Below are 18170 nucleotides of genomic sequence, written 5' to 3' on the forward strand. Positions count from 1 at the left end.
CCTAATGTGCAGGGGTTCTGTGAACCCTCCCAGGGACCAGGCACTGGCTAGGGCTGGGAACACACAGAGGCTCAAGCAACTTGGTGGAGAAGGTGGGAACATACACATGTGTTCCAGCACCAGGCTGCATCGAACCAACGCCAGACGGGTGTGTAGCACAGGGCTCATGGGGAGAGACAGAGAGAGGTGAGACAGGAAAGGAAATTTGGGCCCAGGTCACAGAGGGCCTTTAAGAACAGGTTAAAGAGTTTGGATGTGACTTCCTGAAGGAAGCAAGGCCTGTGTTTCCCATGCCCAGGAGCTACTGAGAATGCCCAGCCAGGCCCAGGGCCACCTCCAGCATCCCTCTTCCATGAGATGCAGAGGGCAGCTTTGCAGTCTGGCAGGGTCTGAATCCCACTTATCAGCTGTGTGACCGTAGGCAAGTCACTTAACCTCCCTGACTCCATTTCCCCACTTAGGAAATGAGCTCTGCTAAGACTTGCCTGGCTTCTTTACGGAGCCAGATGTGCTGAGGTACACAGAGGGATTCTAGAAGTAAACAGCCTGGACTTGGTGTTAGTTTCAGAGCTGTTGGGAACTAGAAAATCATGGAATTTTTAATTATCTAACCTGGAGAGTCCCACATCTCAATCAGCTGGAAGGTTTTATTAAAATAAAATTTAATAAATGGGAGTCTAATCTCACAGCCAGGGTTGGAGAAGCCCACCCCTTATGTGAGGCCCAGAGAAGCTGTGGGACTTGGCCAAGTGGGTGTCCTGGTTCATCCTCTCCACCACGCAGCTGAGCACTGAGGTGGGTAGGATAGGGGTGGGGAGACTGTTGTGGCACCAGCTACCATAGGGATAGAGCTAGGAAATAGGACAGAGTGCAAGGCAGCCATACCTGGGGTATCAACCCAGGTGGGCCCTGCCTGCTCATCTCCACAGGGGCCAGAGGCTCACCCATCCCATACCAACTGAGGCTGGGTGGCAGGAGACTCAGCCAGAAATACCAGCCAGGCCCTTGCTAGGTGGTCCCCAGGCAAGGCACCCATTCAGTAGGCAGGCTGGGCCAGACCAACTGCAGCCTGGCTCTCTGAGCTCACAGGTTAATTAAATGTCACCACTCATCATTCTTGATACAAAACAAATAGCTGCTAGAACGTTCATTATAAACTGCCCCCTCTCCCTTCCTCCACTGGATAGTATGACTTATATGAGAATTTCAGAGCTGCACAAGACCTTGGAAATACCATCAAAACCCCTCCTTTTGTCGATGGGGAGACAGGGGGCCAGAAAGAGAAGGGCCTGGGTCAGCATCACACAGCCATTCAAGGAGGGGCTGATCCAGGGCCCAGGGCCCGGCTCTCACGATGGTGTTCTTTTCATTCCACAACACAACGTGCCGCATGTTTGTTTGTTTTTTTCCATTTTTACTGGAGTATAATTGCTTTACAATATTGTGTTAGCGAATCAGCTGTACGTATCCATACACCCCCTCTCTTTTGGATTTCCTTCTCATTTAGGTCACCAGAGAGCACTGAGTAGAGTTCAGTGCGGCGTGTTTTAGTCACTCCAATGGTGGATCTGGGGTCAAGAACACGGGGACAATATACTGGACCAGATATGCCTGCTGGTAGCCCACATTTAACCTTGAGGGGACAGCTGTCGGTGTGCAGATGAGACTCCACCTGTAGGCTGGCCACCCGGCACACTAAAGCCATAGGTTGGAGGACCCCAGCTTGTTGGGGGAACATGACTCAAAGCTCGGGCCACTCTCCTACTCACATCACAGCCAGGGGGCTGGGGGCGGTTAGGGCTTTGACTTCCCCTCAGCCTGCTGGTGTTGACCGTGGTTTTGGCCAGCTTAAAATGGGGTTGTCTCAGGCCTTGAGATGTGAATGGCATGGGGAGGGATGCTCTTTCTGCAGCCTTCCCCCAGGACCACCCAAGCTGACCAGGGCTGTGCGTGTCTGTGTGCTCTCCAGGAACATCCCCGGGCTCCAAGATGGCCTTGCAGAGTTCCTTCACCTGCTGGAACGGGACAGTCCTCCAGCTTGGGCAGGCCTGTGACTTCCGTCGGGACTGTGCCCGGGGAGAAGACGAGGGCCAGCTGTGCAGTGAGTAGATGGGGCTGCCGCACCCACCCCACCCCACCCCACCCCGTGCCCCTACCCCCTCCTTCCCCCACCAAGCGAGGCACGCGAGCTTGAACGACCTCCTTTACCTTCAGTGCCACTTGTGTCCTCTCAGTGGCAACTTTCAAAAGCTACACACACAGTCTCCAAAAGACAGAGCTAAGACCCATGGTCTAGAAACAGTATATAATTAAGAACTAAGCAAGATCTTATAAGTTATGCTCTCAGCATCTTCATGCATAGAGAAAATGTGCAGACTAAAGCCCAACTCTAACATGACATGAGAAGCCCTTACGCCCAGACCTCCCTCACTTTTTAAGCCTTTCTTTCATCACCCACCCACCTGCCTCCCTCGTCCTCCCAACCATCCACCCACCCCAGCTCCAGCCGTATCAAACCACGCCTCAGCTCCCTCACACCTCCCTGGCTTTGTTTGTGTCCTATCCCTTCCCCAGAATGCCCTTTCCCATCTGAAGTCACATCTGCTCCTTCAAGACTCACCTCAAGAGTCAGTCCTTCTGGGAGGCCTCTTCTGACCATTCCCCACAAGTACAGTTGGTTCTTCTTCCTCTGGAACCACCCCCCCCAATTCATGCACCATAACATTCATTAATTACTATTTAACAGCTTTTTAAAGATATGATTTATAGACCATACAATTCATTCAAAGTGTACAATTTAGTGTAGTCACAACTGGGCAACCATCATCACAACCTAATTTGGGGACATTTTTATCACTCTAAAAAGAAGCCCCTCGAAATCTCTCCTCATTTCCCTGCAATCCCTTCTCCCCACCCCCATCACCCACCGTTAGCCCCAGGTAACCACTAACCTACTTCCTGTTTCTATTCATGGGCATTTCATATGAATGGAATCCTATGTGGTCTTTCGTGATTAACTTCTCCCACTCAGCATGATGTTTTTAGAGGCCCATCCGTGTTGCAGCGTACATCAGTACTGCATGCCTTTCTATCACCAAAAAATACGTCACTGCATGGCTCTTCCACATTTTGTTTATCCATTCAAAAATGGGTGGCATTTGGGTTGTTTCCACTTTTGGCTATGATGAAGAATGCTGCTGTGAACATTCATGTACAAGTTTTTATGCAGACAGATGTTTTCATTTCTCTTGGAAATGAAATTTCCTACCTAGGAGTAGAATTGCTGGGTCATGTGGTAACTCTATATTTAACGTTTTGAGGAACTTCCGAGCTGTTTTCCAAAATGGCTACACCATCTTCCATTCCCACCAGTAATGTGTAAGGGTTCCACTTTCTCCATATCCTTATCAAAACTTGCTATCATCTGTCTTTTTATGTTAGCCATCCTAGTGGGTGTGCATCTGTTACATTTCATGGAGGTGGTTTCCATGTCTCTCTCCCTCACTGTGGACAAAGGGGGCCTGGTCCTCTTCCCCAAACCAAGATCTCAGATGATTCCTGGTGCAGCATAGGTGCTCACTGACTCTCTGCTGACTAAAATGAATAAATGAGTTGGGAGACATGGGCTCCCCAGAGGAAGCAGGTTGCTGAGGTCTCACTGGGTTTAGGGGCAGAGTTAGACTCCCAGCCCAGTGCTCACTCCACTTGAAGACAGTGTTCTCAGCCGCTGCCTGGAGAGGAGTGTACATTCTAGGCGTTTTCTCCAGGGAAACCACCAACACTTATAGAACATATATGAAGTGAGCTGAAAAGTGCCTCAGATCCTGGAGCAGAGATGAGTAACACAGCATCCGTAGCGCTGAAAATCCAACACAGGGGCAGGGAGTGCAACAAAGGTGCCGTGGTTGGGGAAGGATGCAGCAGCCAGGGGTGCTGTGGGCCTTGGACAGCTGAGCGAATGCCCCTTCCCTCGGACACGCTGGCCCCAAGACGCTGTGGCCTGCCAAGTAGCCTTCAGAAGTTAACAATGTCCCCCAGGTCATTTGGAGGACAGATTTTCCCTTAGGGGAAGAAAGGTTTTACTTATTCCCTTTTAAATGAAGCCGTCAAGAAATCTATTTTTCAATTTGAAAATCGTCCTTTTTATACAAAACTTTCCAGTGAAGTTTTCCAATAATCTTGGAATAGTGGTTGTTTAGATAAAACTCAGTAAAGAGTTGCAGGTAAGCCCTTTGCTTGTTCCACGCTGTTCTGCTCCTGGCTTTCTCTCGGAGCTCTCACTACACACACGGACCAAGAGGAAGCCAGGCCCGCCCATGATGCCCCGGACAGGGGCCTGTGTGTGTCTCTCTAGTTATTTGTCTCTATAGCATTTGCAGCAGTGCCTCTGAGCTGTGTGACTTTGCTTTCACCTTTTTAAAAGTTTTGATACACACTTCCCAGCTGAGACACAGGTCAGGCAGTCCATGCCCTGAGTTACAGTTGGGAAAATGAAAGCACAGAGAAGGTAATTGATTTGTTCAGGGTCACACAGCATGTAGGGATTAGAGCTTTGAGCCTGCGGGATCCAGCCCATTACTGTGCACATTTTGAGGCTCGCCATTAATGGCTTTTCAGGGCCAACTCTAAGCTTGAGGGCAGCCTGGTTCCAGTAAGGAGGGCAGGCGCCCAGAGCCCAGAAGGCTTCTCAGCCACACTTGAAAAGCTGCTCTGCCCAGCTGTCAGAATGACCCCTCTGCCCTGAAGAACACCCCCCATGGAGTTCTTTGCTATAGAAATCAGTTGATAGAAGGGAAATTCAATTAGAAGGAGGGTTATTCTGATCTTTTTGTACTCTGATCTTGGTAGTACTCTCAGTAAATATTCTTTTCCTTTTTTGGCCACCCCATTCTCTCTGTCATTTTTGCTGTTTTCCCTACCACACTGGCTGATGTTGATTCTGGAAACCATCCCCATGAAAATAACAACAACAATGATAGTAACAGCTAACATTTATTGAGCGTTTTCTATATGCCGGGAGCTGCTCCAAACACTCTTCATTTCACCCTCGCAGCGATCTTGTGTGATGCTATTATACCCATCTTACAGATGAGGAGCCTGGAGTCCATGATCAGACTGTTAGCCAGTGGCTGAGCAGTGATTCAGATCCAGTCTGATTCCAAAGCCCATGCTCTGAATCTCTGCAAGCCAGACTCACTTGTTTCATGAGTTTCCAGCAGTTTCCAGCACAGCCCTCACTACATATCCACCCAGGAAGATGGGGCCAGGAAAAGGCAGGGAGGGTCCAGGGCTCTTCTGGGGGATAATCAGCTCATTCGTCTCCAACCTCTAGGCCTCGCTTTTCTCATTTCTAATACGAATTGGAACACAGTGCCCGCTGATGTGCTGATGCCTGTGATGCATTACGGACGATGCTCTTAAAGCTCACCTTGTCCTTCCCAGGTGGTCTGGAACCTGTTAGAACATTTTCTCTGAGCAGTGGTCACTTTAAGCCTGTTGGGGATGTCCATGTCTTCTAAGGAACCCCCATGAGGGTCACTAATCTCGAGCCAGAGTGTTCAACCAAGCCCTGCCATGGTTGGAATTTGGAGGGGAAAAGTAGGTTATATCCTGTCAACTCCCAGCCTCAACTCCCCACACTTTCCCCAGAAGGAATTACACACACACACTAGAGCTTCATTCAGATTATCAGACTCAACCTAGAGGGACATTTCTGGCTGGGATGAGTAGGGAACCTGACATGGAGGTGGCACTGCCCTTGTCCTTCTCCACCCAATCATGAACATGTCCGTTCACACACCATCCTCCAAACCCACACATCATACACTGTACCCTCGCTCTCTAATTGCCAGTCCACGTTTACATCCCAGGATGCTGTAACTCACTGAAGGGTGTCTTCAGGGTTCCCTGTGTGTCCTGAGCAACAGCCTCGATGGCATATGGTGCCCCAGAAAAGCGTCAGGTGGCCCCGCTTCATCCCTTGGATGGGTCATTGACTCACGTGGTGTTGCAGGCAGCTCACTCCCCCTCCACATACTCAATAATTTCATCGGTTTGGTGGGGTTACTCTTCCTGTCAGGCAAAAACAGTTTTTTTAAAGTTTATTTCTTTATTGTAAAATAAAACATGTTGGTTGTAAAACATTTGGAAAATCAAAAAAGTACACAGGAGAAAATAACTACTGCCCATAATCCTCCTCTCAGACATTCAGAAATAACCATCAGATTTTGATATATTTCTTCTAGCATTTTTCCCCTGACTCTATATTTCCAAGGAAATGTATAACCCATATTCATCAAACATGTGAACAGAGTTGTCACACAGGAAGGAGAAGAAGTAGTGTCATTTGGCCTGGAGTTTATAGTTGGCAGTTCCTGCAGCTGCTGCTGAGGTCACATCTCTGTGACTCGACCAATCTGTCTCTCTTAGAGTGGAATCAGGTGTCATAATTGCCAAATGTTGCGGGAATGATTGACCCACACACAGCCGATTTGGCCATCGAGCCAACAAAATCACTGGCTGCAGCCCAAGAAGAGGGTGGGTTAGAGCACCACTTCTCAGACAGTAAGGTACAAAGGAGTCACCTGCAGAGCATTAAAAATGCAGATTCTGATTCAGTGGGTGAGGGGTAGGGAGGAGAGACCTGAGATTCTGCATGTCTAACAGTTTCACAGGTGATACAAATGTGTCTGGTCCCCAGACCACATTTTGAGTGGCAAAAGGTTAGGGGACTGAACCCACTCCCATTTCATTCAGCAGATTAGTACTGAGGTCCTACAATGTGTCAAGCACTGAGTACGTGATCAAAGGAGGTGACACCTTAGACTCGACGCTGGGCATCAACACTGCTCAGCAGTGGACTTCACAGCAATTTCCCCAGCCCAGCCTGATCCGCCAAGGGCTTGGTGCTGGCGCCTGCCCCCCAGCTTCCTCAGGACTGGCTTCTTGCTGAGCACGTGCCCTAATGTGCTTACAGTGGTGGAAATCCTCTCAGCACCCCCACTGACACTTCAAGGTTTTAATTGTCACATCAATTGCCCGTCGACCTAACTGTTTTTGCCTACCTCATCTCCTTTTATTCAGTCTTCCAAAAAGAAAGGGGCTTCCAGTCCCAGCTCACCCTGGATCGTATGCCAGGACAAGGATGGGCTTCCAGAAGGTGGAGAATGCCAATGGCTTTCCTCACTCCTGTCCCAGTGGAAGGCATAGATATTTCCAGAGAGGCAGCTGAGGGACTTATCTCCGGTCCCTAGGGCAGTGTTGGCAGTTTCAGCCCATCCCCTGATGAACTTCCCTGTCCCAGTATGAATGATCACTAATGATGCCACCACCACTCTCTATTTGCTCAGCTCTGTTTACTCCCTTACTTTGTCCTCAAAACAGCCCTGTGAAATATACACGAATCTTACTTCACTGAGGGAGCTGAGGCTGAGGAAGCAAGTGACTTACCTAAGGTCACACAGCAGGAAGTGGTGAGGGTAGGACCAGAGCCCAGGTGTATGGTGCTGGTGAGGTCCCTACGCCCATAAGTCAGGCTAAGTTCTCTGCCTCCATGTCCTAGAAGAGTAAGCTTAGCCCTGCCTCCTCCTTCTACGAGGAGCCCATTGCCTGCTGGACTCTTCCATCATGGTCTTTGGTTTAAAGCACATGTGTGAAGGACATTTTGTGGAAGGTCACTTCCAGCTACCAGTTAGTTTTTGCTAAAGAAGTGAATGTGAGATCCCTTGAGGGGTGCATAAAAAATAAAATAGAAAGATCTCCTTAGCTTTTGGATTTTTAATCAGAGGAACATGCAGGGCTTGGGGGGAGGGGATGATTTCTTCAGGGGGGTATAAATGGGAAGAGATGCTCAAAGTCAGTGACAGCCTGTTTTAATTTATAATTCTGCCTCTGTGTGAAATGCACAGAGAATCGGGGGGAAATGAGTAATAATTCACTAAGGTGCTGTCACAGCCAGGAAGCGTTAGGGCCTCTTTGTCAGCCTGCTGCTGCCAAGAAGGCTGAGACAGAGGAAGGACACTAGGAGCAGTGGGTCTGGCTCAAGAGCTCCGGTATGAAGACGGGCCTGCCCAGGGCTGTTGGGTGCTCTCAGGGTAACCCGAAATGACCCACTAGCTCCTTGGGGCTGAAAGCCTTCTCTGCATCCATTCTCTGAGTAAGCTGGAGCAAGTGAACTCTCCCTACCCCTCTTCTCCTGTCCTCCTCCCTCTGTGGGCAGTGGGGAAATATATGGTCTCTAGAGCTGACTGTGGGCTCTTTAATGGGACCTGAGGTCAGCCTTATGGAGAGAAAAGCATAACAGGACCCTTTATGCTGAGCCAACAGATGATATAAAGAGGCCCCTGGGGCTGGGATTGCTTAGTCAGGATAGGCTAAGTTATGCTGCAGTAATAAACCATCCCCAGATTTCAGTGGCTTAACGTAACATTTATGGTACCTGTCCACTGAGGGTCGGGGGAGGAGAGGCTTCTACCCCACGGGATCTCTCCTGCTGGCAGAAGCACTACCATCATGCAGCAGTGCCCAGGAACGAGAACTCTCCTTGTCCACTTCAGCAGGAGAAAAGAGAGACTGAAAATTACACCCAGGCTTTTCACAGCCTCAATCCAGAGGAGACGCACATCACTTCCACTCACATGTCATTGGCCAGAACTAGCCATGTGGCTTCGCTTAATGGCAAGGGGGTTGGGAAAGAAAGGGGCGCAAACAGATAGTTTTGAGCAATATGTGTCTCTGCAGACAGGGGTGATTTGAGGGACCCAAACCAACCAACTCCCAGCCAACACTCCCACTGCCACCACCACCTTCTTATCATTGTGCCGACCATTAGAAATGGATTTCCGTGAGTTACACACTGGCTTTCCTAGGGTCATGTTCATGGTGGATCTGTATAAAGAGCACAGAATTTAGAAGCAGGAGAGATGGGTTCAAATGCCAGCTGGGTTACCCGTTGGCTGTGTGACCTTGGTCAGGTTGCTTAACATCTCTGAGCCTCTGCTTTTCATATATAAAACCAGGGTAACAATACCCCATGCTGTGAAGTTATTATTTTCTGAAGATCAGAAAACTGTAAAGCAGCACGTGTACAAGTTAGGGATTGGGCTTCTCCTCACTATAAGCATCATTAGACATTGAGGGTCTGGCTGGGGAGCTGCTATTAACGAGGATGGTCGTGCCTGTCTAACTTTACTTGATGTTGGCATGTTTTGCCTTTAGCAGTCCTGCAAATGACCGTGCCCCTGTGCTCTCCCTGCAGGTAAACTCCCTGCTGGCTTTTACTGCAACTTCGAGGATGGCTTCTGTGGCTGGACCCAAAACCCACTGTCACCCCACAAGCTCCAGTGGCAAGTCAGGACCTTAAAGGATGCCCGGTTCCAGGACCACCAAGGTACTGCCCCCTCATCCCTTCCCTGGCCCCTTTCACCTGGCCAGATGACAGACTTGGGGCACCATCCCAGAGCCGCTGGATCTGCCCCCACCTGCCCTGGGGTGCTCCCACACAATTCCCTCTTCACACCCTCGTGGGCATTAGAATGATTAAACCAAGCCAAGGCTGCCGTCACCTTTTGATCCTTAAGATGAGAACTTTGATAAAGGATTAGCTGAAAGATAAGAATAACAACAGCAATAACAATCTATTAAGTCAACAGTGTCTGTTGAAAGCTACTGTGTATCAGCACAGAATTCCTTGAGGGACGAGGAAGACGACAGCCCTCTTTATGCCTGGGAAGGCTGAGACTCAGGGAGGCCCTGGTGTCATTTGCCCCAGGACTGTGCCTGGGAACCTTGCCCCATATCTAGATCATTCCCTGTGGCCCACCTTCCTCAGCCACACCCCCCGCTCCCACTTCCAGCTGAAACTGGCAGCTCCCACCCTCCCCTTATTATAGCCCAGCCTCTCACAGCCCTGGCTTGACTGCCAGAGGAGCAGAGGGCCTCCACACACCCAAGAGATGCCACCCACGCTGGGCAGGGCTGACGCCACACCTGGAGGTACTTGGCCCGGACGTGGGATCAGAGGAGGTCTGTGAGGCCGGCGTATCTCCAAGAGCTGGGCTGCTGAAGAGGCCAGACCATCCAGCCATGGGCCTATCCCTGGTCTGTACACAATGGCTAGGCCAGAGCAGGCCCTGGGGCCCACCTCTCTGCAGGATGGAGGGGGTCTCTTTCCCCTCCTCTGTATTTACCTGCCCTTTGTGGAGCTCAAGTCTCTTGTACCAAAATTCCTGTCTTTCCAAGCAAAGATCATACACCCTACAGATTCCTTTAAGAATGAATACTCATGATAAACGTGAGAGAGGACAATGTCCAGATCGGCCACTGAGGATCTCAGAGCCCGCGTAGTTATGGCTTTGGTCCCTGGAGCTGGCTGTGTCTAGTGAGTTGGCTTTGGGCCCCATTAGAAAGGAGGCTGAGTTATTGCACCGGGGGAGTGCTGCAGGGCCCTCCTAGATGTGGAGGCCAAGAGGTCCTGCTTCTCCTCCCGGCCTCTCAACCGTTCTGCCTCATCCTCAGCACCCTGTCTGTAGGAGCAGAGAAGAGAAACAGCTCAAAGCCAGACATAATCTTCACACGTCTGCTCGGATAGTCCCTGACAGCCCCCACAGCAAGCAGACGTCCAGCTCTGTCGAATCCCTCTAGCGACAGGGCTCTCACTGCCTCCGAAAGTAGCCCTTTCTGTTGCTGAACAGCTCAGAATCGAGCACCAATTTTCGTCCTCGAGGTGAGCCCCACCCCTGTGTAAATTCTACTCACCGATCATGATTTCTGTCTCCTGGAGCCCCACAGAACTCAACTATGCCCTCTCCCGCAAAGGCAGCCCTTCGGTTATTCGAAGACAACCACTGTGACCTACCCGCCGCGAAAGGCCTTTCCTCTCCCTGGTCACGTAACCCCAGCCCCTGGATCTTTCCTCGAGGATGGGCAGGGTGCTTTCTAAGATTCCTGGCCTGTCCTAGTTACTCTATACTGGACCCACCTGAATGTGTTACTTGGTGGTAACTCTACAGACTTTGCTGAGAGACAGAGAAAACTTGAAATGAATGACTGAAGTCCTACCTGGGGTTCTGTGAGGCCCCTAAAAAGTCATGGGTTCACTGTGGCCCCATCTCCATAGCATCTACCATAGACAGACTGCTCCTAGAGATTTGCACATGCTTCTCCCCACCGCCATGTGGCTCCTGTTCTACCAGGTTTTTCAGGCAGGTCTGTGCTTAGAAAACTGTAATTGAGTCTTCCTGGTCAGGGCATGGGGAGCAGGATGACCTGGGCTCCAGAGAGGGGAGAAGACAGTGACGGTTTAGAGGCCACTAGAGGGCAAAGCGCTGGCATGGCTGGAAACAAGGGGGCAGGTGTGGGCCTGGGGGAGTGCAGCACGCTTCAGGCTGCTCCTGGGCTGTGGGCTGAAACTGATGACCTTGGGAGATCAGCGATGCAGTAGCCCAGGTGTATGGTGCTGGGATGTCGCAGGCCATTTGGAATGAAGACCTTTGCACGAGCCAAGTTTTGTAGACAGTGATAAACAGGCGTCTTACCCATTGGAGGAGGCAGAAAACAATGTCCTCAGAGATGTCCCGAGGCTAGAGAACTCTGGACGCTGCCGAGCCCGTTAACCCTGCACCCCGAGGCCCTTCGGTGCAAGAGGACGGTGCATTTCTGACTCTTTTCCTCTCTTCCCAGGCCACGCCCTGTTGCTCAGCACCACTGACGCCCCCACCTCTGAAAGTGCTACAGTGACCAGCGCTACGTTTCCCGCACCGATAAAGAACTCTCCGTGCGAGGCAAGTCTCAGTGTTCCTCTAGTTCTCTGCCTTCTCCTCCCCCATCTGGGCACTTCTAGATGAGCCCACACAGATGAGCTAAGTAGCCTGATGGTCGGGCTGCTGGTTCCTGTGGGAGGGCAAGAGGGCCATTTGTGCCAAATTCTAGGCAGACAGTACCCACCAACGTGGTAAAGTCCCATCTGCAGAGACTTTTACCTTAAACACCAGACTCAGCTGCACTAAACTGTTTGCAGTAGGACCTTGATTTAAGCAAAACCAAAAAATAGTTCCAAGGCATAACAGGGTATGGTGACGGCGACTTTCTACAGAATCCTTTTTAAAAATGTCAATCTCTTATAATACATTTCAAATTTTACAGAGCATCGATACATCAACTTACATACATTTCACTAAGGCATCAATGGCATTTAATGAGGTACTTCCAGAGCCACTTACCCAAACTGTTCATGTAGCTGTTACCCCTTTAGTGTGAGGACTGAGAGACTGGTGCCATAATTCTTAGCACAAGGTCACATTCCCTAGGGACCAGGAGGTGTGCTTAGACCCCAACAGGACCCAGTGACTAAGCTCGTGGATTCTGGAATCAACTACCTGAGCCTGAGCCACATTCCATCAGTGATTGGCCATACAATTTGTTTTATCAGTTCATAACCTCTCCGGGCCTTGGTTTCCCCACCTGGAAGGTAGAGACAATAAGAGTGCCTACCCCAAGGAGGTGAGGCTTAAATAGGTTAATATACGTAAAGCGCTTATCACAGGGTCTGGCACAAAGTAAGTACTACAATAGTTAACCAACAGTGTCTGGTACCCTGTATAAATATGCAAAGGAGAATGGGGGAGGAGGAAGAGGACTTTAGCCAAAACCCTGACTCCATGCTCTGGGAAAGCCCGGCCCTGCCTGAGTGTCTTTGCACTCGCCCCAGGCACTGCGTCAACACCTTGCACGTAGTGGAACGCCATCACAGAGTTTAGATTTGGTCCACCCTCTCTGGAAACTCACAGGAGAAATTCCTTTCTGGCTTCATTTCAGGAATAGCTCTGTGCCCTCTGAGCAATTTGTTTCCTTTCAAGTTGTGGCATTTTGAAACTGACCAGATTCTCATCCCCTCTCCCACTGCTAGCAATCCCAGGCAAGCAGGGCTTTCACCAACAGGGGTGCAGGAAAGAGGCTTCCTCTGCTTAGGGATGCAGGCAAATTCAAGCCCTCCTGGCTTTTTGTGAAATAAAAATCACAGACATAAAACAAAGGAGAATGGAAAAGATGTATCAATGATTTTTGTTTTAATCAGGAAAACGGTCAAATTAAAGATGAGGCTTTAACCTTAAGCAAGTAGAGGTTCGTGATGGGCAGTTTGTAGCAGCCTCACTCCGGGTTCGATTTTATAACTCAACATTTGCCCCATCTTCCTCATCCTCTCCCAGTTCATGTTATCTGACTAGATTTTACGTATCTCCGTGAGCCACCTTAAAGCCTTCCTGGAAGAAGTCAGAGCACAAATATGTAGATGCATTATGTTAAATTGTATTTGAGAAACCAGCTTTCTGGTGCAGATGGTGGAATTACTCAGTCGTTGATATTTCTCAGGGGCCTCAGGGCAGCACCTAGAAAGGGAGGCTTCTTAAGAGGAATTCTAAATGAGAGAGTTGGTTGGCCCATCTGAGAAGTGAGGGGGACCCTTAAAAACATTTCATCTTTAAACTTATTCTTCACTAGATTTAATGTGAGCCTAATTTCAGAAAAAGAAATGTCAAGGTAAAAATGATATTTTTCTAATACTTCATCATTTCTCTAATAACATTTGGGTTGATCAATAACTTAAACAGGTGTTTTGTTTTACTGGCCCATTTTATTATTCCTCCAGTCACATTTGCTCTAGGCTGTTTCTGCTATTTTCTGCCCTTTTCCAGAACTTGGCTCAGCACGAGGATGGAAGGGAAGGCAGTGAGTCCATTCTGCTCTCAGCTCACAGTTATTTCGCATTCAGGTTTTCAGACCATTCATCTCAGGCTGATGGGTCTTTGAAGTCCCAATGTTGGGGGAAATGTTTTCATCAGAAAAATAAATGGCCAAAATAGAAATATGCATTTCCAGGTTTGTAAGCCGTGCCATCTATTTCACTTGAATCCTAAATGCAGAAGCCAGGAAGTTGATGTTTGTCTCTCAGGTTGGCTGAACGTCAGTGACAGGGAAATGGATGTTGCATTGCTGTGTGGGACTGCGTGAGGTTAACCCCCCAATCCTGAAGATGCCTCCACTGGCTGTAGGGCCCCAGTGCAGGAAAGTGGGCACTGGATAGAGCCATGAGTGAAGGTCTCTGATGAGGGTCAGGCCCACGGGGACAGGCGGCTGGCTGAGCTGAGCTCCAGGCTGACACCCGCCCCTGAGCATCTTCTCTAAACCCTAACAGTCCTGGTCCACGACCGCCAGGAAGTTGAGGTAATGCAGAATAGCTCAAAATACTCCAAGAAACACCACAATCATCAGTGGATTCCATAGGGGAACTGGAGTCCCCTTCAATACATTTCCTTGAAAATCTAGCTACAAGCTAACGAGTAGGACTATGTTTCTCCAGTTGCAGTCACTTGGAAAATATGACAAATGCAGATTCTTGGGTCCCACCCCAGACTTCCCGAATGACATTGCTAGTGGGGGCCCAGGAATCTGCATTTTCAAACCCCACTCTTGGTGATTTGGAGACACACAGAAACTTAAGAGTGACTGGCCATAGGCGTCCTTGCTGGTTGTGACCGAAGTTCACTCTGAGCCCATGCTGAGGGTTATTCTCCATTACCTGGGGCACCAAAGAATGCGATGTAATTTGCCTTTTAGAAAGGTGAGTCCGAGAAGAAGTTAGCATTGACAGGGTGGGGGACGTAGGTGGTGGAGACAGAAGGGGCTGGGAGAGCACCCCTCAGAACCCACGTGGAGCCAGGTCAGGTGCCCCCAATGATGGAGACACAGCCAGGGCGTGTCTTTGTGCCAGCCAGCTTCCAGGGTATTTCAGAAGCGTGCCAGCTCTGGCCTCCTCCCTGCAGCCACTGCAGCCGCTGCAGCCAGCCGCCTCTCTCCGCCGCCTGGCCTTGGTGGTGCCGCTGCCTCCTCCATCGCTCTGCACACTTGCACGCGGGGCATGAATATTTAAAGACCTCTGCCCAGCCCTGCCCACCCACCGACCCACAAGCTCTTCTCTGCGGGAAAATGAGGAGCCACTTACCATATATTCAGATTTTATTTTATTTTTATTTTTATTTTGCTGAGCTCCAGTTCAAATAATTAAAGTTGCCACTGGGGAGGGGAGCCTTGCGGTGGCTTTCATGTGCTCGCTTGCTGTTAAGAACTGCTCGCCTCCGCTGTGGCTGGAAGACACACTGGGATGTGTCTAGCGTTGCAGCTGCTGGTAATAAAAAGGACGGGAGAGTGGCAGGGGCTGTCTCCGTCCCTCCCCCTGCCTTTCACACATCCTAGAAGCCTGAATGTCTCAACAAGCCCCGTGTGGTTTGAAATTCTATTCTATTTGAATAGCCTGCCTGTGACTAGAATATTTTAAACCATGTTCTCAGGACAGAACAAGGCTTCAAGGGAAAAAAGTAGGCTTTCCTCAATCTCTTTTCCCCTCTAAACCATGGAAGTAGTTTTCCTTCTATGTGCTGCAGAAATGAAAGCGACCCACGAAGTGGGACGTGACCCACTTAATTTGTGGTGACACCTAGGGCAGGCCAGTTCTCAGCTACTGGTTTTCTGACCTTGCCGAAGCCTCAGCCACCTCTGTCCTCTCCCTACACACATGTGCAAACATGCAGACACGCACACACTGAGGCTGGAACACACCTGGGCCTTTCTGTCTCTGGCATCAGCCCTGTAGTGATAAAAGCTTTTATTAGCTGCTGGGAGCTGCTGAGATCAGGGCAGAAGGTGACCAGTGGGGCTCCTCCGTATCGGCATGGGCTATCTGGCCTTCAGGGAAGGAGACCTCCACTCTGTGTCATTAAAACCAGCAAATGTGGCCAGTGGATCGTGGGAGAGGAGCCTGGCATCAGGAATTGCCTTCTGCCACCCATTAAATTCTGCTCAAAGCCCCCCTGAGAAGGAGCCCCTTATGGCAGACAGGGTCCCCAAGGCTGGAGGCCAGGGAGTTTTTCAGCAAAATGCTCTCTGGTTGATGTTGTAAGGTTTTCAGGCTGCTGGTGATCATCCCTGGACACAGGGCCTGTCCTTTCCCAGGGACTTGGCTGGTGGGGCATTCTCTAGCATCACTGTAACGCACAGTGAGTGTCCTGGCTGTGTGAACGGGGCTTAGTCAAGCTGGCCTCACTGCCTCGGCTTGGGTAGACAAACAGGACTTCCGGGTAGGAAGAAGAGAGGAACTTTGTGACTCCTGTGCTTGAACAGTTTATTAAACTCCATGGCAAAACTCCCCCCTTGGAAAGGCAAGAAAAGGAGACTGAGAGTAATAATAATTACTAGAGGATGGCTTGAGGTAGAGGGAAAAACAAACCTGAAGGGCTCTTCCTTTGTCAGCCCCACCAAACCCTCCGCAAACAGGGGCTCGAGATGCTGAGGCTATTCTGTGCAGCTCACTTTCTGGAGTAGATCCTGTGTGTCAGGGGCTGCCTCGCCCGTGATCTGGGTCAGGGTGCCTGCAGAGCTGCCCAGGGGCTGGAGCAGCCCGTCTCCGCAGGACATGAAAGAACGGTACCCAGAGATGCACAGCCAGGACATACAAACTCAAGATCAAACGCTGGCCTTATGACTCCGCGCCTCATGCTCTGTCACAATGTCCTGCCCCTGCCGGGGGCAGGTGGTACCTTCTCAGCTTCCGGGGAGTTGATGTGGGCCTCAGAAGCATCCCTGAGGCCTGGCACGGCGCTCACCTAACCCAGAGCCCTCACCCTGCCTCACGGGAGATTCCTCATCTCCAGAGGCGGGAAGGAATTCATACCAACCACTTTGCAGCAGAGAAGCTACCCAATTCGCCTCTGGTCAAGCTGGGACTAGTCGCTGGGTCCAATTCCTGAGCAACAGGGGCCACTGCCAGTCACCTGCGGGCCTCAAATGTTGTTTGTGACTTGTGTGTGCACTGTTCTCAGCCCCAAGTGCTCTCACTTATTTTAGCAAATCAGGAAGGAGAAGCTCTTCCAAGAGGCCTTGTGAACTTGATCCTGAATGAGGTTGTCGTTTCCTACATCCATTCTGCCTTCTGCATAGAACATGGGCCCACGTGGGGAGAAGGAAATTTTACCCTTCCCCTCTCCCTACTCACCACCCTCCCCTGTGTCTCCGCTGAGTGCTGACTGGTAGAAGAACAAGCAGTTTCTTCTAGAGTCCACCTAGGACTGCCTCTGCCCTTCTGTGGCCAGGCAGAGCTGCACAAACACTTCACGGTGGCTGTAGAAACCCTCATTGTAAATAGTCAGGGCTCAGTGCCAAACTAGGGGTGTTTCTGGGGCAACACCATCCCTCGGTCCCCTCCCATGAGCCTTAGCACCTTTGCACAGTATTTGAGGACTAGATATCCAACTCCCATCTCCTCTAACACTGTGACATCCACTGCATAACAGAATGTTCACCAACTCATGAGCAAGTCCTGCTCATCTTTGGACAGTTCCAGGTTTCAGTGTTTGCCTAAATCAAGAGCAAATCCAGCTAGGCTTGCCAGGGCTTGTTTTTGCACCCTCTGCTCTCTGCGTCCCTCCTCTTCCTGCTTTGAGGAGCCTTGAATAAGCAGGGACAGAACTCGATGCTAGCTACACAACATCCAGCTGGGTTGTCCATCTCTGCCCAGAACATCATGGTGGACCCAGCAGGAAGCACAGTGCCCCTCTGGCTCCTGTGGGATGATGCTGACATCTGAAGCAAGTCAGAGCAGCATGGTGGCCCCAAGCAGCTGCCTACACCCTGCCCCACGGCCCAGCCACCATGATATCTCCCGTGTCCAGAGGAACCCAGCTGGTCATTCGGGGTTGGGACAAAAGGAACATCACTGAGGCAGTGTGGTGTGGTGGGAGGAGCAGCACCTTGAGGTCACGCAGACCTTGGTGGAATCCTGCCACCTTCTAGCAGGATGACCTAGTGCAAATCACCTCACTCTTTTCAGCTTCTGTATCCTCTGCAGGGCTGTTGGGAGAAACAAGTAGATGAGGTAGAAAAGTGCCCAGCCCAGATCCGGACACATAGTAGATGTTTAATAAGTGTGGTTTCTGCTCCTCCACTGCTACTATTACTATTATATTATCTGACTTTTGTGATGATTCCAAGATCAAAGGCTGGAGCCTGCCCTATCCAGGATCCTGAAGCTGGAGAATTTGGTAAGGGGCAGAACCCTCAGGACAAGAAATGTGGCAGCTGCCAGCATGGGATCAGAAAGGCAGCATGGAACGTGGCTGGGT

At 50.3% G+C, this 18170-nt stretch overlaps 1 protein-coding gene across 1 annotated transcript in view; it reads left to right on the forward strand.

Annotated features, from left to right (window-relative positions):
• The window catches only part of ALK (ALK receptor tyrosine kinase), a 695731-nt gene that overhangs the window by 575462 nt on the left and 102099 nt on the right, over nt 1-18170 (forward strand). Inside the window, exons 6-8 of the mRNA XM_057743015.1 lie at nt 1970-2101; nt 9257-9388; nt 11680-11780. Of these exons, the coding sequence (XP_057598998.1) occupies nt 1970-2101; nt 9257-9388; nt 11680-11780 (365 nt within the window). The remainder of the gene's footprint in view (nt 1-1969; nt 2102-9256; nt 9389-11679; nt 11781-18170) is intronic.

This window comes from Hippopotamus amphibius, chromosome 7 (genome assembly GCF_030028045.1).
Source record: "Hippopotamus amphibius kiboko isolate mHipAmp2 chromosome 7, mHipAmp2.hap2, whole genome shotgun sequence".
Taxonomy (NCBI): Eukaryota; Metazoa; Chordata; class Mammalia; order Artiodactyla; family Hippopotamidae; genus Hippopotamus; species Hippopotamus amphibius.